The sequence below is a fragment of the Populus nigra genome, chromosome 9 (genome assembly GCF_951802175.1).
Source record: "Populus nigra chromosome 9, ddPopNigr1.1, whole genome shotgun sequence".
Classification (NCBI taxonomy): Eukaryota; Viridiplantae; Streptophyta; class Magnoliopsida; order Malpighiales; family Salicaceae; genus Populus; species Populus nigra.
This window is the reverse complement of record NC_084860.1, coordinates 1,934,245-1,962,002: the sequence shown is the minus strand read 5'-3', so window position 1 is coordinate 1,962,002 and position 27,758 is coordinate 1,934,245. Positions and strand designations below refer to the sequence as shown.

The 27,758-nt window shown below is 30.3% G+C and overlaps 2 protein-coding genes, 1 non-coding gene and 1 pseudogene across 5 annotated transcripts; 1 reads left to right on the top strand and 3 right to left on the bottom strand.

The window, feature by feature from the left end:
- The first annotated feature begins 7,406 nt into the window (after positions 1-7,406).
- Positions 7,407-10,691, top strand: LOC133703733 (uncharacterized). 3 transcript variants are annotated; one of them, XM_062128361.1, is made up of 5 exons: positions 7,407-7,758; positions 8,308-8,505; positions 8,755-8,884; positions 9,697-9,904; positions 10,020-10,691. In XM_062128361.1, the coding sequence occupies exons 2-5, from the start codon at positions 8,311-8,313 to the stop codon at positions 10,099-10,101; spliced, it is 615 nt and encodes a 204-aa protein (XP_061984345.1). In that variant the 5' UTR covers positions 7,407-7,758; positions 8,308-8,310; the 3' UTR covers positions 10,102-10,691. The 3 variants fall into 3 exon arrangements, with proteins under 3 accessions (XP_061984345.1, XP_061984344.1, XP_061984343.1); XM_062128360.1 differs by lacking the exon at positions 7,407-7,758 and adding an exon at positions 7,771-8,092 and having other exon boundaries at positions 8,761-8,884; XM_062128359.1 differs by lacking the exon at positions 7,407-7,758 and adding an exon at positions 7,776-8,092.
- Positions 10,692-11,734: 1,043 nt separating this feature from the next.
- Positions 11,735-12,834, bottom strand: LOC133703617 (probable pyruvate, phosphate dikinase regulatory protein, chloroplastic; annotated as a pseudogene).
- Positions 12,835-18,383: 5,549 nt separating this feature from the next.
- LOC133702665 (gibberellin 2-beta-dioxygenase 8-like) lies at positions 18,384-25,084 on the bottom strand. Its single transcript, XM_062126979.1, has 5 exons — positions 25,051-25,084; positions 24,460-24,552; positions 21,499-21,944; positions 19,102-19,423; positions 18,384-18,685 (listed from the first exon to the last, which is right to left on the bottom strand). The coding sequence occupies exons 3-5, from the start codon at positions 21,933-21,935 to the stop codon at positions 18,455-18,457; spliced, it is 990 nt and encodes a 329-aa protein (XP_061982963.1). The 5' UTR covers positions 21,936-21,944; positions 24,460-24,552; positions 25,051-25,084; the 3' UTR covers positions 18,384-18,454.
- Positions 20,956-21,029, bottom strand: TRNAV-CAC (transfer RNA valine (anticodon CAC)). The gene has a single exon. It is a non-coding gene; the product is annotated as a tRNA-Val (tRNA).
- Positions 25,085-27,758: the final 2,674 nt, after the last annotated feature.

Here is a 27,758-nt window from a genome sequence, read left to right as displayed (position 1 = left end):
GGTTGTTCAAAATAATAATAATATAATACATGAATTTTAAGATAGTCAATGTCATGGTTCCAACAGCTGTTGCAGTCTGTGTTGATATTTTAGATGTAACATGATTGATTTGAGAAAATATTTGACTTCTTTAAACAAAAAAATAATAATGATGAATAAAAAGTTTAGTTTTCTTGTGGATGAGATATTATTACAAAAATAAAAGTAATGAATAAAAAGTTGAGTTTTCTTGTGGATGAGATATTATTACAAAAAAAAAAAAAAAACTAAGAGTTGTAAGTAATATGCTGTGGACAAATATTCGGATTGCTACAGTTTAACAACGTTTTTATTTTGCGTTCTAAATAAAAAGGAGTATGGAATTCAATTGGCATCATCGTATATTAAATAAGGTTAATTGATCTTTTTATATTTTTGTTACGTAATAAAATTACTAATATTCCCTTTAAATGAATAAAAAATTTAGCTGAGGCAAGGATGTTTTTGACTTTTCATTTTATAATTACTTAACTATCTTTGAAATTAGCTAGTGCGTTCACCTCAGATGCCAACAAGTGTAAGGAGTATGCGTCTTTCAGGCAACATATGTTGGCTCATATGGCAGTTAAACACCACTTTTCATTGGGGTGTTAGGAGTGGCACACCAAGATTTTATTGGTGGTGGGACGCGTGTTGGAGGCAGATTGACGGTGTGGTTTTGATTGACTTTCTTATTCTCCTTTCTCTTTTCTCTCTCTTCTCAGCGGTAAAATACAAGATATTTCTTTCATTTGTTTTTTATTTTTTTATTGTTATTTATTTTATTTTTATTTTTTTATTTTTTATAGATCTTTTTTCTTCAATTCCCTCCCTCATCATATGAATTCATTTAATTTTTATATAAAATTTGGTCCATATTATTTTAACTATTATTTATTTCCTTTTTTAATACTTTTTCTAATTGAATTTTGTTTTCAATTTCATCCCTTAATATTTGATTTTGATTCATTTTTATGTCAGATTTAGTCTCTTTTCTTTTTTTTTTACCTTTTATTTTGTTTTAGATCGTTTTTTCTTGCATTTTTTTTCCAATTTCATCATTTAATATTTTATGATTGAGAATTTTACTTCATTATTTATTAGGTTTTTCCTTCTACAGGATTAGTCTTAGTCTCATAACCAAGGTCATATGTTTCAAATATTAACACAAATTGATTTCATTTTTTTAGGTTCTTTATTAAATTTAATTTTTTTAATATCATACTTCAACATTTGATTTATTAGGAATTGGTCTCCGCTCTTTTTTGTTTTCACTTTCCTTTCTATGATATTATCTCAATCCTATGCCTATTGTTGTAGGGTCAGCGGGTTATCCCCGGTTGACTTAACTCTGTTTTGCCATTGTTTTTTTATATATTTTTTTCTTTCAACATTGGATTGTTTGATAATTGAACTTCATTAGTTTATTCAATTTGCTTTTGATGGGGTTACCCCAGTATCACGACCAACTCACAAATTAGACATGCTGACCCCAATAGGCTCAGGTAACTTTTTTTCACCTTTTTTTCTTCCCTAATTTTTTTTTGTCGGTTTCTTTATTGTTATTGTTTTTTTTATTCATATTATCAAAATTATACGAGTTTATTAAACCCATTCAAGTTAATGACCTGAGTCTTGATTTTTTTGCTTTTTAGTTTTTTTGCTTCTTTGGAAATGCTGGAGTCACTTTAACATCATTTTTTATGATAGAAAAAAATTGGGTCAACTCGTGGTGTTGTGTGGGCTATTTATCTAGTTAAAAAAATATTAGTTTACATGTCTGCACTACCATGCAGGTTAGATAAAAAAACAACAAAAAATATCTAGGTCATAGAAAATTATTTGGCATTGTTATTAAACATAACTTAGTAGGTCAACTTTAACACCTCCTGACCCGAATCCTTTCCCAACCCAAGTTTAAAATTAAGCCAAGTGAGAGTTGTCTCGACATGATCCAATTAACTTGACAAATCTAAAGACAACCTACTCGACCAGTAAAAAAAATATGAGGATGAGATTGATAAAAAAACCTCCTGATCAAACTTCTTGCTTAACCCGACTTTAAAACTAAATTATGTAATATTTGCCTTAACATAACCTAGATGACTTGGTCGATCTAAAAGCAATATTTCTGACTACTAAAAAAAGTCTAAGGATGAAATTAAGATAAAAAAGATGAAATTGACAAAAAAAACCTATCGACTCGACTCTTTATCTAGCCATGGTTTAAAATTAAATCATGTGAAATTAGTCTAACATGACTTAGTTGACAACCTAAACAACCATTAAATAAATATGATGATGAAATTGAGAAAAAAATTGAAATAAAAAAGAAAAAAAAGGCACTTGCTTTACTGTTCATATGAATATTGAAGTAGGAAAGTTGCACCCCACTTCTTTTAATATAGAGTAGAATTATGGATTTAATTCATGTTGATCGAATAAATATATAATAATATGTACATTGATGTATATAAAAGTTAATTAAAAAAAACTCTAATTGTTAATAGTGAAAAAATAATGTTAACATAAGGAGATTTTTACCAGGAGAAAATTTATGGTACTCAAATTGTAACTAGTGGTATTCTATAACTTACAACTTGATTCTATTAATAAATATGACATAACTTTTAGTTTTGACTAGAATTGTGGCTTACACTTCACCACGGGTCAGATAAATTGTTTTCAACGTAAAAAAAGGAATGTTCATATGATTACAACATTTTTTTCTGGTATGAAAGAAAATAATTATAATCGCAAACTAAAATACCTATGCAATAATTTAATTAAATAAATCAAGAATCATATGTGATAATATAAAAAGAATTGTTGATGATAAATAAAGACTAGATTGAAAATTTGAGAGATAAATTGAGAGATAAACCAAAAACCTCAAAATGGCTATGTTGAATAACTTTGTTTATTAGAATCAATTTTTATTAAATCATATAATAATTGTTGTTACCCATTTTAAGGTCCCACATAAACAAAAATAGAAAACAAAAAGAGAAAATAGAAAAAAATATGTATTGGAAAAAAATAAAAAAAATATATCAGTGAGAAGAATATACCAGAACATTTAGGAAATTGTCGAAGATTGGTTTGGGAAGATTAAAACATACAATATTAGAGAATTTGACAGTGTATTTTTGACCGATTAAGACCCTATTGGCAAAGAAAATTCAATTTGAAGAGGAAAATTCAAAATTGAATGTTTAATGAATTTATTGAAATATATACCGCACAACTAAATATTCTTAGAAGAGAAATGTTTGGCTCATGACCAAAAACCAATTGTAGTGGGGAAAATTTGTGATACATTGTTGGCCTAATACGTATAAGTGTTGTTGTATGTAAACCAATGTGCCCCCAAGTAGAGACATGAAGGTTTGTTCTCATGAGTAGTGGTTTTGTAATTAACTTGAGGTGTTTAATAAGTGATTCAGCATGACCATTCTGAGTATGAACATGGGCAACAAGATGTTCAATGTTTATTCTAAGTGACATTTAATAATAATTAAATGCTTGGGATGTGAATTTGCCAGCATTGTTAAGACGAACAATCTTGATTATATCTGGAAATTGTGCTTGTAATTTGATAATTTGAGCAAGTAATCTCGCAAGCACCAGGTTATGAGTTGATAATAAACACACACGTGACCATCTTATAGATGCATCTACTAAAATCATAAAATATCTAAATGGTACACATGGTGGATGAATAGGCCCACAAATATCACCTTGAATACGTTCTTGAAATCTTGGGGATTCAGTCTCAACTTTAGCTGGTGATGGTCTAATGACCAATTTGCCTTGAGAAAAAGCAGCACACGAGAATTCCTTGAATTGAAGAATCTTCTGGTTCTTCAATGGATGACAATATGAATTCTTAATAATTCTTTGCACCATTATTGATCTAGGATGGCTCAACCATTCATGCCAAATAATAAAATTATTTAGTTCATTGAACTTCTGGTTCATTATTGCATTAACTTTGATTGTACTAATACTTGTGTAGTACAAACCTAAAGATAAAATGAATAATTTTTTCAGTAGACACATTTGACACAATGTAAAAATATTTTATATCATTGTCATTGACAACCTCAATATGGTACCCGTTAAGTCATATATCTTTGAAACTTGGTAGATTTCTCCTTGATTTAGTAGAGAACAAAGCATTATCAATAATAAATCTTATTCCATTAGGAAGCATTATATTAGCTCTTTTGGAGCTTTCAATCAAGTCTGTTGAACTTGATATTGTATTCACTTTTGTTTTCATCATTCTTATATTTGAAAAGTATTTCTTATGCCTGAGAATGGTATGTGTCCTTACACTATATGCTAAGCATATATCTCCACCATTGATATTGAGTTTATTTACAACATGACATGAATCCATATTTTCTTCATGAAAAAGAATAAATATATAATAAGTTCATAATAAGACATAATTATTATAACACACTACACTGAAATATACTAGCATAAGAAACACACTGAAAAGATAAATATAATTTTAAATTCTGACATTGTTATATGAACTAATTATTATCATTACAAGAAATATCAACTTTCTTATTAGTTTGCTCAAAAAAATCTGCAATGTTAAGGTGTGTCAGATCTAAAGAATAAATATCATCATTACCTTGATGTGGGTGAGAAAAATTTATTTATATGTTCTTCATCTTTCCTTTCAATAAGGACTGATATAAATCAATAAGATGTTTGGTTGTACGACAGGTACGAGACCAATTTCCTTTCATTTCACATTGATAACAAGCATTTTCTACCTTCTTGGTATCTCCATTATGTATATTATTCCCCTTTTCTTGTTTCTCCTCATTCTGTGAGGGTTTGTAAAAATTTGATGAATTACAACCATTATAGTTGCGGTAATTAAATTGTCTTCTCCGATGGCCATGTCCCTGGCCTCTATTATGACCATGACCATAATTATTATTATATCTCATAACATTCACTTCAGGGAATGGAGCTGAACTAGTTGGTCGTGATTCATGATTTTTCATTAAAAGCTCATAAATTTATTCTACCACAAGGAGACATGAAATTAATTTAGAATATTTCTTAAAACCTCGTTCTCTATATTGCTGTTACAAGAGTATATTCAAGGCATGAAAAGTGGAGAATGTTTTTTTTCTAACATATCATCATCACTGATATTGTCTCCATATAATTTCAATTTAGAACTTATATTAAACATTGCCAAATTATATTCACTTACAGATTTAAAATCCTGCAATCTTAAATGTATCCAATTATACCAAGCTTTTGGGAGAATAACTATCTTTTGATAGTCATATCTTTCTTTTAAATTTTGCCAAAGAACAAGGAGATCTTGATTGTGAGATACTCTATCTTCAACTCTTTATGGAGATGACAGTGTATGAAAATCATGGCTTTTGCCTTGTTTTGACTAGATGTTTCATTATCATCTTTAATGGTGTCTTCAAGACCCATCACATCCAGGTGAAAATCATGACTTTTGCCTTGTTTTGACTAGATGCTTCATTATCATCTTTAATGGTGAATCATGGCTTTTGCCTTGTTTTGACTAGATGCTTCATTATCATCTTTAATGGTGTCTTCAAGACCCATCACATCTAGGTGAATTTTGGTATCAAGGATCCATGACAAATAATTCTTACCCGTAATATTTATCAAGTGTCACGAACTTAAGTTTGGCAAGGTTTCTCATTGTTACTTCATAAAAAAATATCAATATTGTTAGAAATTTGGATATATATATATATATATATATATATATATATCTTGGAATATAAAAAAAAATCTTAAAACACAGAAAAATATTTATAAAAATATAAATATAAAACGAAGATCAGTATGTGGCGTTGCTACACCTGAAAATAATTTTAAGATTTTGTCACAGGTCTCCATCCTATATACTTAGTCTCAAAATAGAATGTAGAACATACAACAACAATAAAAATACATACCTTCTACTTATCAACAAACCAAATATGATTATCTACTTTAAGATGAAAGCAAGGAGAAATTCATGCTTCTACTTCTTATCAAATATGATTGTCTTCTTCAAGATGAAAATGAGGAGCAATTCATGCTGATAACTTATTGTGAAACTATATATTAAGAAGCATATAATAATAAAACAATATAATTAATAAAGAGTAGATATAATATATAAGAACAATGAAGATTATAGGGATAAAGAGAGCACTTTTATTTCATATGGATTTGTAGTTTATATATATATATATATATATATATATATATATATATATATATAATGTTCTCTCAACAATACTCTAATTTTTAGGTATATGTATATAAATACTTATAAGCTTAAAAGTCATAAGAAGATGTAGATTTAAATGAACTTGTAGTTATTCAAATGAATTTGATGATGATAAATAAATAAAATAATAAAAAGATGTAGAAAGATATCTAGATATCTCATATATAATATATGATTTTATAACAGAAAGATAATTTTTCATCTCATAAAATAATGTGTTAATCTTAATAAAAATCTCTAGATTATGAGATCTCAATTCATTTAATGAAGGAGATCTTTTAATAAATGTATTTGCCCATAATATTGAAAAAGATTAATATTACTCATCTTGTATGGAAGAGAAAATCTCTCTCTCTTTTCTTAAGAAAGAGGGGAACAAAGAGTTATTTAATTCAATAATAATTATATAAATAAAGATCAGTTATTTAAGATAAAGTTTATATATTCAATGTTCACAATTGTCTTTAAATTCAAGTATTTAAAATATTATCTTCCAACATGGATCCAAATTTTCTTAAAAGAAAATTATTAGTAGAAAACTCAAAGACAAAATTATGCGTACAAGACACCTTCTATGTGTTATTCCTTGTTCCAAAATTATTTGGTCTCCGAACTTCTTTATTTATTAATTAATCAAGTCATATCCAAAAAGAAAAATCGACCATATTAAATTAGTCTAATATATATATATATATATATATATATATATATATATATATATATATATATATATATACAGGCTTGCTGGATTGTACACAATACAAAGGTAACCCTCTTTTATTATATAATAATCATATAAATTAAAATTAATAGAACTCAAACCTATATCATTTAAAAAATTATTGAAATTACAACCTTAAACTCTAGATGCTTGTGTTACCGAATTATATTCTAGAATTCAACCTAGAGAATAATAGGAAAAGCAAATCCTCTACCCAAAAGATTTAAATTTTCTGATGTCTTTATATATTCTTTAATAACCTACTCACCTAATTTAAAAATTAACAACAATGACTAAAATACAAACAACAACATCACTTTTAAAAAATTTCTAGTATAAATACCAAAGAAAAAAAACCCTCCCCATTTACAACTCCCCTGCTTTTCTCATTTCTTTCTTTACAAACACCAGCACATGACCATATTGCTCCTTCTCCTCTGTTCCTCCCCTGCTCTGTTCTGAACAGAATTCCTCTCAATCTTCCTCTTCCAAGAAAGAAGAGAGAAGGAAAGATACTCTCTCTCTCTCTCTCTCTCTCTCTCTCTCTCTCTCTTAATATAAGAAAAAACACAGTAGTTAAAGGTCAGTTTAACTACAAAGACTGAAACTGTGCATACATGCATCTATCTCCCCTTTCCATACTGAATTCCAACAGGGTTTTGTTGAAGGAGATGCAATACCTACTCTTGACTAAGAAAGTCTATCTGGGCTAGCTAAGGTTTGTGCGTTCATTTTTTCTTAATCAACTATATAGTAGTTGAAAAAAATAATAAATAAAAAAAGAACAGGTATTTGTAGTTGTTACCTTAGTTTGTCTTAAAATTTTCTATTTTTGATTTTTTTATTGTATTTGAAATAATGTTTTTCTAAGTTTTGACTTGCACAAGGGTGTCTCTTTATTTTCTCTTAATCAGATGGTGGGTAGTGATTATTGATCCATTGGATACGCAATTTGTGACACTACTATATATAAAACACTCTGCTTTATTTTCTTTTCTATCTATATTTTTTTTCCCAAGAAAGTGACGGAAATGGCGGATAATCCAAAGTTGGTAAGCTCTTTTTTTTTTCTACATGGGTTTCTCTCCATAATAATCCCTTGTAAATTTCAAAATTTGCAAGTGTTTATTGGTTTTTGAGTCTGTCTTTTTTTATTGTTTATTTTATGGTTTTACTTGTTTGTCTTGTTCATACATGTTGTCTTTTTCTTCAACTGAATAACTTATATTTTTCCTTTCCAATTTTTGGGTTCTTGATTTTGGATTAGGATATGGATTCATCAAGTGAAGCTGGTGGGGGTGGTGGGTTCGCATTAGAAGAGCACATGGAAGCACAAAAAATCTCAGTCTTAGATCATATAAATGGATTTCAATGCACAAAGGAGAAATCAGATAGCTTTGTTATTGACATGGAAAGATTCTCTCACGGCATAAATAAAGATAGCAATACAAATTCAAGGATCACAGTGAGTTTCTTCTACCTTTTCTTTCACTTTTCCTTTATTCTTCTCTCTTTTCCCTCCTTTTGTCTACTTGTGGATAATTTTTCTTGTAGTTGATTCAGCAACACGCATGCCATCGCCATCCATTGTCTTTTTTGTCAAATCATCATTATCTATATGCTTTATTGATTCCAATGGAAGATTAGTAATTTGATCTATTTTGTTTGAATAATTTGGTTGCCTTTTTAATGATTTTGTTTTGAATGAAAAAAGTTGCAGAGGAGCCATTCCAGAAAAGGGTCACCGCGGGGGGGCGGAGGCGGCGAGAAGAAGATAAATTCTAATCTTTCTCATCTTTCTGTTAGTGATAGAGATGCTATTGTTGCTTCAGCTTCACCTAGAGGTATCATTTTTGCATTAGAGACACTGAATTTAGTTTTGTGGTCACGTCATGTCGATTTTGCTTCTGTTATCATTATAATACTATCATGTTGTCACTTTGCTTCAACGATAGAAGACTCATTCAAAATAAGTATTCTAGAAATATTTAGACAAGTCAATTTTATAGGGACTTAGTAGTTTTCCAAATTCTCTATCGTTAGTTTTGTTTTTACCCTCCTGTACATTTAGTTTATGCAATTCACAAGCAAACATCAGAAATAACAAATCAAGATTAACATGCTTGGTGTTATTTTGTAAAAAGTTTTCACTAATCTCTAATAGCTCCAATTTTGGGAGGGTAAATTCCATCTATGAGAGGGCAGCTTGATGTGCACTACTGATATTTGTTCTAGCTAGCCCTTTTCCTTGCCTTCGTCAACATGTTGCCAAGGTGAGTGTAATAGAGAGAGTACGAGAAACTGAGGTTTAACTGTTGAAGGTAAGGTGTCCTAGATAAGCAAAAGAGTATTTGCTCAGAACAAACCCGTTCTACTACTGTTAATGGGGCCAATAGTTACGATTAGTGAAAGTGAAATGTTACCAAACAATTTTGTCAACCATGGAGTGTTCAACAACCGACTTGAAACAATGGTGGGTTTAACTAATTTAACATGGAGTACAGATTACAGAGCATCATCCATTTTTTTGGTTGTCCATTGTTTAAGGCATGTGCACTTATTTTTGGAAAGTTGATGAAAATGCTACATACCAAAACATCAAATGTTTTACATGTATATAGACATGATATTTACTAATCTGTAACTGCTTTAATAGGGCCTAGCACGCCAGAAAAGGCAGCGGTGGTAACGGTAGGGACGGCAGATCATTCCAGTAGCCCACAACTTCATCATCAAATTACAATCACGACCGGCAACATGAATGCCACTCCAGAAAGTAGATGCATTAGGAGAAATAGTTTCAAGCGTTCTTCACCTTCATGGGTCCTTGATCCCAAAAGGGTTCTTTTCTTCTTTGCCACACTGTAAGTTACCAACCATTAAAAAAGCTCCAAAAGATCAAACATTTGTCATTATGCTTGTCTACAGACAATTTATTTTAGCACACTTGATGTGCTAAATGTATTTTCATCTCAACAGGTCAAGTATGGGAACAATGTTGCTGATATACCTCACTCTTTCAATTGGGAAGCTCAATGCAATTGATAATTCCCTTGATTGAAACCAGCAACATTATGCACCACGTTCTCATAGAAGGGAAATAATTAGTGTATACACTGAATCAGAGATGAATGTAATTAGTTGATGATGAGCATCCTTTTTGCAAGAATAGGCTTCTTTTCAATGAAGCTTTGCCATATAATAGAGAAGATAAGGTGATGGAAAACACTAATCAACAACTTTCCAAAACCACGGATTCTATATTCAGCACTGCTCAACTTTTTTCAGGGCCTCACTAAAATCTTACAGATGCAGACGAGAGCATATAGTGGTATGACATGGAGGAGGAATCTTCTTTAAAGAAGTATGGAAGAGAAACATGATGTGTTACATTATGTGGTCTCTTGTGCAACCCTACACAGCCTAATGGAGGATCATATAGTTACTTTCGATGTCTTTCAACCTTTATTTTGGCTCCCCATGCTTTCATTCTGTTTGCTCTTTTGGCAATCCCACTTGGATTGCCATTTTGTTGTACATGGCTTTCATGTGAGTGAAACAAGATCAAGACAGCACTCATCCGTAAGATTAAAGGCAATAAGATAATTTCTGTGCGCAGAAGCATGTGCACCTGAAGCTTTTCACCTTTTACCCCCTATGTGCAGTCATGGAGTAGCTCAGCAAAAAAAAAAAAAAAAAAAAAAAAAAGAGAGGCCTAAAAATGAACATTAACACCAATACCTAACATTGAATAATCTGAATACTCACTCAAAATTTAAGAATAAAAGAGCGAAGAGAAAGGTGTTAAGACAAATAACAAGGGAAATCTCAAATGGTTGTCACCAATATCATTGAAGAATCTCCTAAATGATTATTGTATCTGGATAAGTGAAGGGGAAAAGGTAATATAATATTTTACAAGTATGAGTCTGATGCAGACAACAAAACACATGATGTCTGGCCAGTTGCAGAACAGCAGAGATCACATGGGAAAAAAAAAAAAAATAAATCTCTTGTCATGAACATTCATGACACTAAAGGATGACAAAAGATCACCACTTTCTCTTAATTAAAGCTGTTTTTCTCCAGATAATTTTCAAATCATACACTAGAATAGAGATGTCTAGATTTCAAGATTGACAAAAGATTACCATTTTCTCAGTACACTTTCATTTGTACAATTGATACAAAAGTGACATTGGCTTCAGCAGAAGAAAATATGTGGCAGTTCTACTGATCTATATTTAGTATGGTTTTTACGGTGAAAACCGAAAACTTTCGGTAATCACAAAGACAGAAGAGGGATACCTCTTTGCTGCATTCACTGCATTCCCATATCTGTATATATTTACTAATTTTAATTTGCAGTCATAGTTGTTAAATCTGGATCGACAAGTTAACTTAAAAAACTCAGGAGTCGAAGCTTGACTCAGTTTAGGTTTTTAGTTGAACTGGATTAGATATTGATTTGGTAAAATTCAATTAACTTGACTAGATTTTTTAGTGATTAGTTCACTTAGCTAAACCTGGGTGTCAACAACATTAACTTTTTTAACAAAAATAAATAAAAATAAAATGATACCGTTTTAATATAAATATTTGACATACAATAACCCATGGATTTAGCAGTGATCGCGAGACCCAAATACTTTTCAGGCCAGTCGTCGGACATGTATGGCTGGCTATGTTTTCGATTAACAGCGCTTGGTGATTCGTGGCGTTGAACATTTGTGTTGCCGATCATGATATATCCTCAATATAACTGCTGATGTTTCTTCAATTGCTTTCCTGTCACTTCTGCAATCGCAAACAAGTAAAAAGCACCATCAAGAATCAATCACTAGCATATCTTTAAAGCTTCAAATGAGTTGAACATTTGAAAATTGAAACAAATTACCACTTACTGACCAAACAGGATTCTGTGCGAAGATCATGGGAGCAAATTTCAACTCCTCTCTGAAATAATCCATCTCTGAATAGTTACTCCTCACTTCCCACTGAAACCTAGACTCTTTGCCTCGCTTTCCTTATCGTCGTTAACACTATAGCATTGATATTATCTTTTTCTGGGTCAACTTCAAAAAGGCTTTTCGGCAATTCTACATCCTTTACAATACGCACATTTGCCACTTCATATCCTTCCTGTGGCAAATATATCGACAATGGCGTCTTCCCAGTACGAGGAACTCCAGCAAGAACAATGACATCCTTGTTCAAGTTCTGAGGTAATACCACATCACCATGTTTAATAGTGAATTTAATGGCTTCTATTCGTTGAAAATAATCCTCTTAAAGAGTAAAATTCCTGCCAGGAGCTCCACGAGGAAGACCAGAAGGCAAGACATCAAGATGAGAAGCAATAGCTTCTGTTATTGGGCCTCTTACATCAGTTGCTGGGATGCCTCAATAACTTACAGGCTAGTTTAGCAGATTCAGCCATTGAAGGATCAGCTAACGTGTAGACTACCATTGCACCTTCCTTTGCTGCTTATTTTATTATCTCCATTAACCTCTCTACATCATCAATCTGACCATCACTGCATCATAATTAGTTCAATCCTAGTGTTGCTAAATGAGTTAATAACTTCTTGTTTAAGAAACTTCACCAAAAAATCGAAAAACACTAGAAAATTACTTGCTTGCTACGATAATCCCAATCAAATCATCTAGCCATTCCCTTTAACCACACTATAATTTTTTTTTATGTAACATGCATATACTAATCCATATCTTCTTACTTTCTAAAAATCTTGAGATTGAACCTCTCCAACAATATTGTCACTCTTACAAACATACTTACTATGCTTAACATGTGCAGCAACTAATTAGCTGAAATTTCATTGTTTTTAACCAAATATGGAAATATTTGTTAATGAACCAAGAAAATTTGCAGTATAAGACGAATTTCATTCCAAATTTTTATTATATTGGTGCCACAGATGAACAAGTACAGAGAAAGAACTCTGCTGGATGGCACAAATTCGTTCTAAATATTGGTTATATAACAGGGCACTGTTGCCTCGCTAGATTAATAGTGGACATAATTTTGTGTTTAATTTATCATTTCGCTCTTCTATTTGTCTTAATTATTCAAAATCCCTCACGTGTTGGATAATTTATTCAGCAACACTAAGCATTTATAGAATTGGTTCCATTGAGAGGCCAAGAAATCGCAACCATCCAATTGAGTATTTTGAATAACTAACAATTTCCACATATAATGAATACACACTAACAAACTAGATGAATGATCTTACGTTTATGACCAAAAAAGAGAGCCTAAGTTGCTCAACTGCAAATTACATGATTAGCAAGCCTCACTCTATTGAATTGTGACGCAGCAACCTTTCTCTCAATATTTGAACACTATTCTCTTCTAAAATAATGTCATATATAATTAATGAACCAATTAGATTAACATAAAAAGTAAACCAATTAGATGACAACTAGGTAACAGGCTCACACTTCACTGTGATTCTGACTATATTTTTTTAATCTAAAAAAATATGCAAACATTGTTAATATTTTTTGTAATTGCAAGTAGAATTTTCATCATGAACTCAAAATTTAATATCTAAAAAGTAATTTTTTTTTAACTATTGACAAACGACATCTTCGTAGATCTTATTCGCTTAATAACATTATTATTCTAAAACAATTGTGTTTTTAATTATATAATAATAAAAATATATGTTGTCAACCATATAAAATAAAAGAAAATAATGTTGGGCTTTAAGAAAATCATAGTCACCAAAAATTAAAAATTAAATGGTATTTAATAAAATAATAAATAAAATAAATTCTTTACCAATTTTATAATTTAATAAATAAAAATAAACATAAATTAACATAACAAAAAAAAAAGTTCATAAGCGTGACTCTATGGAACCTAGCACAACTAGCTCTCTACAAAGGGCTTGTGCTAGTGGACTTGTTAGACTAGGTTTACATGGCTGACCTGACTTAAAAAACTCAAGTCTATGCCTAGCTAGGTTTCTTTTTAATTTTTTTCTATCCTTTTTTTATTGTGCGAGAGGTCTTTGTAGTGACAGGTGACATATCATCTACTATTATGTTTTGTAGTTATCTTCAGTGCTGTAAAATCAAGGTTAAAATTTTAAACTCTAAAAACAGAAATTTGAAGTTGTTTTCATCTAAAAACATCTAAAACATACCATAAAAACTTCTATATAATCACTTACTAACTCCAAAACACTCCAAAATCATCTAAAAATTAAAAATCAACTAAATAAGAAAAACTAAAAATACCCCATTATACTTTTTTTAGGCATGATTATAAGAAAAAAACTCATTATTATTGAATTTCTCTCATCAAATAAAATTATTTAATACCAAAATATGGCCAATCAAACATCTTCTCTCTTATCCACCGTTTTCAATAGCGTTTTCTCTACTCTCTCAAATCCAAAGACATATACGTCAAGAAAAATGAAGTCTTGGACTAAAATGAATAATTTCCAAAAAAAATAACTGATATGTAAAGAAAATGAAGTTTTGGACTAAAATGAATGATTTAAAAACTAAAGAGATCAAAAACAAAGTTTGAAAAAATCTTAAGGCAAAAAAGAAAAAAAAAAAAGAAACGCTCAATTTGAATAGTTAATAAAATCCTTTGTTACACTTTTACTGTCAATTTGGATCCTTGTATTTGTAATATTTTTGAATCAATAAAATCAAATTTATTTTTACAAAACTGAATATCAACCAAATATGTTTTTTTTGATACCCCAAGAATCCCATGAAAAGATAATGAAAATAAATTATTAGACCAAAATCTAAAATAATGTTGCAGAGAAGGATAAGATTAAAAACAAATTAGCAACTAGATTAAAATAAAGCTTTAAGGAATAATAATAAAAAAAAAGACAATGTGTTATGTGAGAGGATATCAAGTGAAATAAAAAAAAATCTTTTAGGTTTCTTTATTAACCATAATTTAGACAATATTACAAACAAAGAGTGTTATTTAACAGTTATTAACTCATGGCATTTTTTAATAATTGAAACAAAACACATATACAAAATAATAGGTTAAAGTCAAATTAAATTCATATATTACTTCCCATGGAGAAAATTTTCCATCATCGGTATCAATCACTCAATGTTAATTATTATACCCTCCACTCGAAAGCAAATAGTTTCCCATCTATGTTTAGATCAATAACAAGGACAGCAAGCTGTTTCCATTATCGAACAAGATATTTATTCTTGGGGAAAAAGCTTGGTTAACGAAAGGAAAGACCGCACGAATCAGTACTTGTCACTTCATACCTTTCAAGAAAAGCAAAACAAGGAAAATTATCAAATAGAAATGACAAGAAAACGAACGCTTCCCGGATCCATTTGATGAATCATTAATATAAATCACATTTTTTTTTAAATAACGTTGCCTTCATGAAAAAAAAAATTACGATGTTATAAAAATTTCAAGTAGTTTCGATGTAAAATTTATATCTTGAATAATTAATTATTTTTTTTTATTATTATAATATGATCTATTTTTTCTAATTAAGATGATTGCAGACATGTGTCTGATACTTGCAAAAGTTTTTTTTGATGAATTTAGAAACTTTTTGATAATTAAATTAATGTTTTTTGAGAAAAAAATATAATAATATTATAAAAAGATACTCTGAAAATAAAGATTCAATGGAGAATGGAGATTCTGAACATTTTATTTAAAAATTTTTATGTCTATTTATAGTCCACGAGTCTTTTTTATAGAGAGGACATACTAAAATGTTATATTACCCTGATAGTATTAAAATGAAAAAATATCTCTAACATATATATTAATGTTGATGAGAAATATTCCTGGTGGCATATGTATTAATAAAATAAAATATTCCTGATATATATATTAATGAAAGAAAATATCTCTGATATATATATTAACGTGGATGTGAATATGATGGGCCCTTATAATACGTTCAGCACACACTATCTCTTACATAACATTTATATTGATAGAAGTATGATGAGTCTTTAGATAATTTTTATATATCTGATGGATATAAAGAGAGTAAAATCTAAAATGTAGTTGTACTCGAAGAAGATGAGTTTTATAGAGGGGTTTAGGCCCTTAAATTTAGGTTTATTAGTAACCCTTTAAGTCTTTGTGATGTTTATACGCAAAAACTTGTAAAAGTACACAGTACGGCGAATTTGTCAATTTTATATGAATAATGTTGATGAGAAATATCCCTAACATATGTATTAATGAGGAAATATATCTCTGACATATATATTAATAAGAAAAAATATTTCTGACATATATATTAATGTGGATGAAAATATAGTGAACCCTTAAAGGATTTTTACGCACTATTTTTACACAACATTAATATTTGAATAACTTTTATGCATTTAATGAGTATAGAAAGAGTAGGATCCAAAATGCCATTATTTTCAAAGAAGATGGTTTCTTTACTTGGCTAAGTCCGAAGAAGGTTGGATCCTTTCTTAACTAAGCTTAAGAGAGGTTGAGTTTTATGAGGGGGTTTTTTGGTTTATTAAGAACCAACTTGAAAAGAAGAATTTATTTGATTGATTAATAATATGGAGTCTAATTAGAATTTTTTGAATGAGGATACCATAGGATAAAAAAAATAGAAGATCAAACTTGGAAATAAAGTAAGAAGAGAAGCTGGAGAATGAATATTTTTTATAGTAAAATTCATATCTATCATACAAAAACTCTAAAATATTTAATTACCAATCAGAGGTGCCAGAAATCTCTTGCTTCGGTTAGTTCCACCACTAAGTTTAGTGGACAAACCACTTAGGATAAAAGAGCTATTAAAAAAAAAAACAATAGAGACATATTTAGTTAAAAGATAGAAATATAAAATAATTTTAATATAATTTTATGTATTTTCTATATAAGAAAACATGTCCTTTATATCTTTACTGTTTTTGTTTTTTCTTATCTTGAAATACTATTTTAAAATTGAAAAATTTCCAAGATGTCTCCTCTTAATGTTAAAATTGTTCTTTGGTTATAACCTATTCTAATATTTCCAAGATGTCTTCTTGATTTACATGGTATTGGGAGGCATAGATCGTTAAACCAGCATAAAAATCAGCGCAAGGCAACAAAATTTACACCTGGGCCTATATATATTAGTCATGACACAGCCTGTCTAAAGTTCTCGTCAACACATCACACTCAGGAAATTATAAATTTTTAAGATATTATAAATCATGTTATTTTAAAATTAATTTTTTTTAAATGAAAATTTTTTATATTTTTGAAATATTTTAATGTGCTCATATTAAAAATATTTTTTAAAAAATATTTTATTTTTTATTTTGATGTATTTCTAAACAAAAAATACTTTGAAATTTTATTTTGATGCATTTTATAATTATCATGTAACATTAAACTAATAAATATTTTGGTTTTTAAATATTTTTATAAAAAATCGAGAAAATTTATTAATAAAGCTAGTGACATTAAATGTTAAACTAGCAAAACAAAGAAACATGGGTCTTTAAATAGAGAAAAAGAAATTAGTAAATAAACTTTATACAAAGTCAGATACTCTAGCTAGAAGATATTACTTGTTAGTGCATTTTTTTTTTCTGGTCTTCTGAATAAGTCTATAGTACCTTTGTACTAAAACACTATATTTTCTCACCATTTGGTTCTTAAGCTAAGAAACCAAATTTATAGTAAGTTTTTTTAAAAAAAATTTAGAAAAATCTATTTTCAAAAAATCTCTATGCTAGATTTAACCATAAATTCAATTTTAAAACTTAAACTTCAACAAAAGTTCTCATGGGCTGGAGGTTTTTTATATATAAATGCTATTTGGTCATAAGAAATCAAATATTTATAATGTAAGTTATCTAGTGGAAGAATCACTAACCAGAGATGAATTATATTCGAGTTTTTCTATGAAATTTATTATATGGACCATGTATTTTCTTAATATTAATAATGTGATTATCATCAATAATACATAATCTATAAAACCCAGAACAAGAACAGCTTTTGTAGTGAGTCGATGTCACTCTATGTCTCAAGTAATCCAAATGGATACGCGTGGGTTCAAGGCTATTACATAGCTTTGTAAGAGATATTTTTCTTCTTTAAGAAAAAAAAATCTTGTACTTTTTCTTTAAGGTTTGTTTTGCAAACACACAGAATATAGTCCAATGGAGAGTTTTCTGAACCCACAAAGAAGATTTGTTTTGTAGGTGTTGTGGTCGGTCCATTTCAACGTTGCTATCTTTTTAGCCTTGAAATACCGTAATCTTTATGAGGTTTTGAGCGACTTCATTAATCGCTACCAAGCTAGAATTTAATTATATTAAAAATTGTTAATAACTATATATTTTCATTCCCCAAAAGTACATTTTCTTCATTAATTAATCACAGAAATTATTTATTATACAAGAAACCTTGGGAGCCCTACCTTACGACCTAATTTCTTAACATCATCTTGCACTTGTTGTCTATACATTCTAAAGCTAAATTTCTTATAAACTGAAGGCTCATAGCAGCTTTGTATCTCAGTATCATATGAAGGACAGAAGAAATATGCTGTTGAGAACCTTTCAACTCGTGGATTTGTGACAACACGGTGTTGGACACTCTTATAAACATCGTTGCTCCAAGCCTGCATCATGCATGTTCAACATGTCCATACCAACTAATGAGTTAAATTTTATTGCTCAAGGAAATAAATAACCTTTTGTGCAGGTACATATTAAAAAATAATATTTTTAAAAAATAATTTGAAATTAAATAAAAATATCTAAAAAATTTTAAAGTATAGCTGAATGGTAATTCCAAACACCACGTTTGATCCCATGTAAAGATGGAAAGTAGTCAAAAGTCGAAAAAGAAACAAGAAAACTATTAGAATGAATTTCAAAATAAATAAAGTTAGAATAACCAAGGAGAAAAAAGCGATATTCTTGTAAGCTATTTAACTATAATGAAAATCTTAAAAACTTCAAGAATTCGTGTCACCATTCGTGGCTCAGATCATTAATTTGGATTTCCTATTGAGAAAAAAAAAGGTCCCATTACCTGGAATAAGTCTCCAATGTTGACTATTAGAGCCTCAGGATTAGGCTTGACAGCGAACCATTTCCCATCTTTCACTAATTGCAATCCTCCAACTTCATCTTGGTACAATATTGTGAGAAAGTCACTGTCAGTGTGTGGCATAAGGCCAAATACATCTGAAGGGATTGGACAAGGCGGGTATCGGTTCATTCGTAGATAACAAGTGCTTGACAGGCAGTTTTCTTGAAAGAAATTTGATTTGAAGCCTAACTTCTCTGCCAAAATCGCAGCTAATTTTTGTGCTAGATCGGCAACAGTTGTAGCAAATTGTTCCATTGTCGAGCTGGAAGTATATTTGAAGGAGAAAAAAAAACCTTGTCAACAAAATGGACAATCACAAAAAAAATAAAAATCACCTATCAACTAATATTTTACAAAGGGAGAAATGAAAATTATCAAAAAGTAAAAGGGTAATTTTTTTTAGATTTACATTGTGCATGCAAGCGTCCATTTATTGACATGGATATATTCGTTTTAGGCCACATCAAGTACTTTAAAGAAAGAAAACAAATGGGACAACCACAGAAAAGCATCTATCAATTCATATTCCAAGGGAAAAATGGAATTGTTAAAAAGAAAATAATAAAGAATTTTGAACATTTTAGAAATTACACACACACACATATTAGTATTTCTAAGGGGAAAAAGAGGAATTTTTTAGATGGAAAATGATAAAAAACAATATTGAATTTTGGGTGGACCCTCTCTTCTACAACAATCTATATGGGATGTGTGGGATTCAAATCATATAAAAATTCCGATTACATCAATTAATTTTTTTAACAAAACGACAGAATGAATGATTGATATGATATTTTTTTAAAATATATAAATATATAAGACCCAATCAAATTTTTTCTTTTAATAATTAAATGATATAATAAATTGTTGATAATATTTTTTTCGTACATTTGCAATTTTAAAAGTTTTTTCATAAATTACTTCAATCGACGGGAAACGGAATAATTATTGGTTAATTAATTGTTAACATGTATACTCAAGATTCATTAGGCAAAAACTTGTGAAAATCAGGAGCTTATAGAATGAGACATGTCGAGTTCCAAAAGCTATTATCGATTGATAATTAATTCACAGCTCATTCTTCACGTTAGCAAGTGTGGACTTTTCTGATGGAAATACCAGGCCATGCATGCAAAATATACCTATATATATATATATATGTAATGCTACTTTTTTTTTTGAGATTGGCAGGTATGTGAAGCAGATCTGATTGCTCATGATGGTGTTTGTGTTATTTTGCTTGTCTAATTATATACCAAGAAGGAGGTATGATTTGTGTATTGTCTCACAATTATAGGAAAGTTTTAAGACATCTACGTAGAGATAAGAAGGAGGACTCCTCCATCACATCAGCTATTTAAAGCGGATCAGACTGCTGATGATGGGGTCGGGGGTTACTTTGCTTGTCTAATTATATAACAAGTAGGAGGTATGATTGCGTATTGTCTCACTATTATTGGAAAGTTTTAAAACATTTACCGTAGAGATAAGAAGAAGTACGACTCCATCACATCAGCTATGTAAAGCAGATCTGATGCTGACGATGGTGTGTGTGTGTTTCTTTGCTTGTCTAATTGTATACCAAGAAAGAGGTATATGTTTTGTGTATTGTCTCACCATTATAGGAAAGTTTTAACACATTTACGTAGAGATGGGAAGAAGTACTACTCCATCACATGAAATAAGCTTATCCTAAAAGGTCTAATGCTGTTGTGTGGCTGTGAGTTACAAGCAGTACTTTCTTGGACCCCTCTTGTGTGCAAAAAATCTAACACAGAGCAAAACGAAAACAATTGTCTGAGCCCGGGTTCGAACCGGGGACCTCTAGTGTGTGAGACTAGCGTGATAACCAACTACACCACCCAGACAATCTGACTGCGATTCTTATCATTATTAACTAATCTCATCATATTAAGCGGTGATTCATGATTTTACTTGTGTTTTTCTATATAATTAATTACCTTGCGATCCATAACAATCCGCAAATTTACTTTGTATAATGGTTAAATTCAAAGTTGTCAACCTCATATATTTTTTGTTTTTGTGTTTGAAGTATTAAGTGAAGTGGAAAGGGATTTGATGTTAAAGGATGGGAGAAGAGCTTTATCATATCATGTGACTCAAATTTCATTAAATCTTTCTATAAAATTAAAGTTTTAAAATATCAACAAAATTGTCGGAATTAATTAATTATAAATCCTAAACCTTGAGAATAACCCTTTCTTTCTTTTAATTAAGGGTATAGTAAATAAACCCCAAATTCCACTCCAAGAAAAGAGAAGCAAAAAAGAAGAAGCAGATGGACAGAACATTAAAGGAAAAAAAAAGTGCAATTACCTGAGACTACTGAAACCATTGGAAAACGGTATGTCATTCATAGGAATATGAAAAGCTTCAGACCATGACAGCTGCTCACGGCAAGTAGCTGTAGGCGTCCCCCATCGGTAAGTCCCGCTAGAGAAATTAAATAACTCTTTGCTCTTGTTATTAAATGGTTGTCTATAAACCTTAACTTGTTCGCTCATCATTTTCTCCAAAATCTCTCGTGAAATCCCATGATTCACAACTTGAAAGAACCCCCACTCTTGTGATTCCCTAGCAATATCTGACTTGCACTTTTCTTTCTCCAATTTTCCAAGATTTAAACGGCCAAGATCAATCAATGGAAGCTCACATTCCTCAATAATAACAACCTCTTTACGACCATTAGCACCTTCTTTGGCTGTGTCCAAGAGGGTCTTGTAGGTCTCTAGGAAAGGTGGGTCCATGGCCATCCTTTTATCCTGAAAGGAGATGTACCAAGTAAATTAATGTTAGAAAGGCTTAGGAAAAATAAAAACAAAAATAAAAAGGTCTGTGTGTGTTCTGGGTAGCTAGTGAGTGATAGCGACAAAGAGAGAGGAAAGTTGAAACGAAAGTTTTCTCCTTTTCATTTTGTTTTTGTTCCCTTCGTCGTCGATGAAAACGTTGTGGCGTTTCCTTTCAAGTAATGGACTCTGTCGGCATAGTTGATTGCATGTCTTTTTGTTTTCTAGGATTCCAAGATATCTAAATTTTATTCTTATGAGCATCGTTTCTTTCTTAATATATATATATATATATATATATATATATATATATATATTGATGCTTTGTATAAGATCTTCTAATAAACTATTAAATTCATATATTGAACAAAGAGCGTAAGAAACATTGATCTCATGATATTCCATAAAAGTAAATAAGTTTGGTTCGAATTTATAAAAAAAAAAAGATTGAAAATTGTTGCTGAGCAAGAAAAAAAAATTTAGAATAAAAAAAATAGAAATAAATTGTGAAATAGTCCAAAGTATTTTTTTTTTATCTCAAATACATCGTATGGGATATTAGATACTCAACATGAATATTATCTGACAAATAAACACTTAAAAATAGTGAAAAAAATTAGAGAGAAATTGTGAAATAGTCCAAAGTCCAATTTATAAAAAATAGAAAAAATTAACCACTAAAGTTTTATAACTATACTTTATTTTAACGGTTAAAATATTCTTATACCAATTTATATTAAAAAAACATTAATTCATATCTTTGTGAATTATCTTATTTACTCATATTTTCTATATTTACTTCGTGATTTTAGAAGAAAAACAAGCTGAATAATAAACTAGATGATGCTGAGTTCACCACATATAAGAAAAAATTAATGCTAAAACTCACTATATATATATATATGCATGAATTTTTGTTTAATTATAAGAATATTAGCTATCACTCTTCAAACCTCACTTAAGAAAGGCCAGGTAAATCCAAGGGGGGAACGAATCAGAAGCTCTCATTGATCGTTGTGGGACTTTATTAAATAAATGTCGGCAATGCGCTTCTGTGGCCATGGATCTATAAAGTGGCAATTCCTAGCACAAAATAGTGACAATTGTCATCAAAGGGAGTTGCTCTTTCAGCTGCTTGTGTGGCTAAACAAAATGTCACTGTTCTCACATATGGTAGAACATTTTATGGCCACATAAAATGTTTTTTTAATATATATATATATATATATATATATATATATATATAAAAGATAACAATATTTGTCTTTGACCATCTGGAAATAAACTTGAACGATTGTAAACCTCATATTTTATATACCAACACAACAGCTATTCTTCTTTCTTCATTTTTTTTCAATCATATGAAAAGATATTTTCAAACCAATTTAAATATTAATTAAGATTAAATTCTTTTAGAAGATTTTATAAATATATATATTCCATTATATTTGATGGATTCCAAAATTCTAAAATTCAAACACAAAAAAACCAAGAATTGAGTTAAAAGTCCTTAGCTACCGTGTTTATCTCTTGGAACTATAACCATGTCCTCTTCTCCTGTGTATGGAAAGCATATGGTACGCCTAGGGTTTGCATCTGAAATGGTACCTGGCCCCACTTGCTTTGGTTTAATTTGACGGCTTGACTTTAGTGTCAGAATAAATGCTATGGTCATGTTGCAAATGATACAAAACCACCCACTAATTAATTAAGAAATAGCAAAATCTCCCAAATGAAAACAACTTCCCTGTTGACAGTTGTTGTCTCATGTCTCATATCAAGTATAGTCATTGTACTAACATTTCATGGACCCAGCAAATTAAATAAATAAGTTTATGAGTCTTGTATATTCTTGTTACATTAATTCAGAAGCCTAGTTTGTGCTTGTACTGGTTAATGGCCAGGGGTGTGTGTGTGTCCCGTCACAATATTAGGGGAGGGGGTGGGGGGGATTCTATCTAAGTATAACTTCGATGTAATAGAATAAAGTGATAAATTTTACACTTCACCATAAGAAGAAGGGGGAGAAGGAGTAGGAGGAGGATCAGTAATTGGTGTAATGGGCCAATATTAGTTTCAATGGATTCTGTAATATAATTTGTTTTTTTTCTTTCATATGATCATGTGTATATACTAATTTCTCATAGTTTATACATCATTTCTTTTTCAATGGCAAGGAACTCAAGCCTATATCTTCCTTGTGTAAGTGAAATAAATCCCGGATAAGCATATAGCCAGTCGCGGGTTGAAAAGGAGGCCTATAAACCCAGCTGACAGGCAATAAAAATGAGGAAAGGGGGATTATTGCACATCAAGAAAGGAGAAATTTAACTATGTTTTCACACAATCCTTATCTTATACCTCAAACCAACAAGCCAACCTTTGTCATATACTCAAGTCTTAATAGTGTGTGTGCGTGAGAGAGGAGGATTTATGTATTCATGCATAAATCACAATCAAAGCACTCGTGCATGAGTTTCATTTTCCTTACCTCGTTTATGATCGGCAAAAAGTTGTTGGATTCCACTATTTAGGCTTTCCTTGATATGCACTTGAATTAAAGCGTTTGTGGTGTGAATGAGTTCTGCATTCTCAAGAAAATTAAGCGAAACTCCAATTACTTCAGTTTTCTATACAAAATGGAAATAAAAGATATAGTTTGTTATAGCAATGGACAAACACAAAGTAAGTAAACAACATCCTTTTCTGGAAATGATAAAGCTTGAGAAGCATTGACTGAGTACCTAAACTACATAATTACTTGCATGGCAGTGCACAAAAAGCGTCATTAACGTCGACCTACATGTGCTTCTCAGCTAAGAGGGAGAAATATCTGCTAATATCATGTATTTTGAAGTATACATCGTGTAGAAAACAGCCGTATTCATATTGAATGAAATGGTATATAGAGAAAACAAAAACATGAAATCAAATACAAAATGATGACATGAAAACAAAAGGATCTTTACTTGAATAGAAAAACTATAAAGAGAGAAGAATTATACAATAAGAAGAGATTTTGAGAAGGAAAGCAAAGGCAAAATAACATAGAGGTTATTTGAGAAGATCATATGTTACTTACATGAGAAAAAGAAAGAGAGTGAGAGGGGGAAGGAGGATGTTGTGTCGACCACTAAGCTTGGAGGGAGATATTTTATAGAGAGGAAAAGCTAGACCATCGACAATTATTATGATCACAATACTGTAGGAAGAAAATAATTATGATGCCATAGTGTAATTTCTTAATAAAAGATCATGCGTACTTTGCAATAATATTATAATTTTTTCTAATAATTGAATATATTTTTTATTTTATTAAATCATATATTATATTTTGAAGTATCCATTTCTTTTAAATTAATGCAGGGCCAAAACCAAAATAAGGTTATAGGTACATGTGGTTGACACGAGTCCTGTCTATTGTCGAACCACTAACCCTTTCTACTGCAGAACTCGAATTCAAGGATTAAGCAGCTGGGTGATTGAAATCCCTATCATTAAATCAAGCGAATATTTAAGTGTTTGTAGGACTTTTCCCCCTTTTTGAGATTAATATGGATAAAGATAAATAATCATCAAGTACAATTTTTTTTCCATTTATAGTGTCGACATGTTGGGGAAGAGATAAGGGAGCGATAGACTTGGAACGATGAGGACCAAATGATCTATTGTGACTTCAAAAATTATCATTGATTCAATATCCATCAATTAAACGTTTGGCAACATCAACTTTCGTTTTGGTATCAACTCTTAATGAGCTTGATTAACCACCCCCCCCCCCCCCCCACCTATCCCCGTCTCTCAATTAGTATGTCTGAAATAAAATCTGAGAAATTAACAAGGCACATGATTAGTACTAGACCCAACAGTATATATATATATATATATATATATATATATATATGTTATGTTATGTAAATGTTGATCCCATGTCGGCACCTACCTGGAGGCAACTAGAGTCACATGTATGTTAAATTTTGTACGTCGAGATTTCCAAGTATAAGCAAAAAGTAAAGGAGAATTAAGGGGTAGCATGTGCAGTGCTTAGAAGTAAAAGGACACGAGTATCATGACAGTAGGATTCATGCCCTAGGTTCTTACAACACTTGGTCTCTGAAAAATATCGTCAAATGTATATACGATGTTATTATAATACAATTGATTCTCCCTTTTCATGGACAACAAAAATACTGTGTTTTGTAGAAAAAGACCAAAGGTTTCGATTAGGCATCGTGCCCTGCTTCCCAATTAATATTATGTTATGGTTATATATATTTTTTAATTTATGGGTTATTTTGTAAAGTAAAATAATTAAAACAACATATTTGGCCCCATGAGTGTCAACTTATGGGCTAGCATACCATCTTAGATTTGCGGTATTTCATGTGTGCATGTTGTGCCACTTTCCACCATTTATATATAATCTTTACTCTCTAGTCGGCCTTCGAAATTTTAAAAAGTACATAGAATGAATAAATTATTTTTTTTAGATTAATGTGGGTGTCCGGGCTTACTTGCGTGTATCTTAACTAATCTCACGGGCCCTAAAATTAACAATAATATAAGCCTCCAACAACCCTGAGGATTGTATCACTTTTCTATTTTAATTCACCATCAAGTTGTTTTCTTCTATAATAACCTTGACCACCTTCCCTTTTCCTTAAATCCTTGTTGCTTCTTCAACCCTTGTTGCTTCTTCAGCTAGTTAGCTTTCAATCATCATATTTTTTTTTTGTTAATATCCTTATATTTCTCAACCTTATCCATCAATTTCGCTTGAACTCGTGCAAATTTATCTTGATAATATTCAACATTTCCCTTACATTCATTGAAGTTGGACTTTACTACTTCAAGTTCAGAACTGCTTCGCATCCAATTCAGACTTAGTTCTCCTCTCTTTCTCACATTCTTCCCTTGTGGCCTTTTTTTAACCCAATTGTAGCTCTAGAATTGTTATTCTTGTGTCCTAGGATTGAACTTGCTCATCAAGAAATGCCCTCCCTTTATCTCATCCAACAACATTGCTTCTAAAGCTGCCTTGTCTCTTTTACTCTTACTCAACTATATATGTTTGAAGCTTTTCTACTTGCTTTTTCAACTCCTTCTCATTGTTGATCCTTTTTCTTTTGACGAGCTCTTTTATAACTTGCAAATGTCCAACTTTAGAATACAACATCCTAGGAACAATAGCCAGGGTCAAATTCCTCCATCTTATATACTCCTTACTTGTGCTAGGCAAGAGATTGGTTACATAAAGAAAATATATTAACACTGTTAGTATGCCATACTTGAGGTAGGCTGCAATGGTTTTTTTACCCTGAAAGAACCCTCAACGATAATTGAGAACATTTCACCATTTCCAAACCAAGTTCTTGACATAAAAAATCATGGTTTGTTCATCGTAGCAAACCCCCCATTGTAAACTAGTAGAAATATAAACATCATCAAACCATAGCAACCAATAAATAAGTTGTATTATTCTTAATAATATTTTGGATAGTAACCTCATACGAGCTTTTTTATCCTTATATTAAAGTGAGTAATAATAATTTATTATACATAATAATATTTTTAAAACTAACTATTTTTAGATTTTTTATCCTTATATTAAAAGTTGATAATATTTTCTTGCCAAAAATAATTTTTAATATTTTTGAAATATAAGCCAAAATCCTTTAAAATTTTATGAACTTATTGTAAAATCTATGCAATATTTTTAAAACATGCTAAAATATTTTAGATTTTAAAAAAAATGCTCAATTAATTTTTAGGATTTTTTTCCGTATGCAA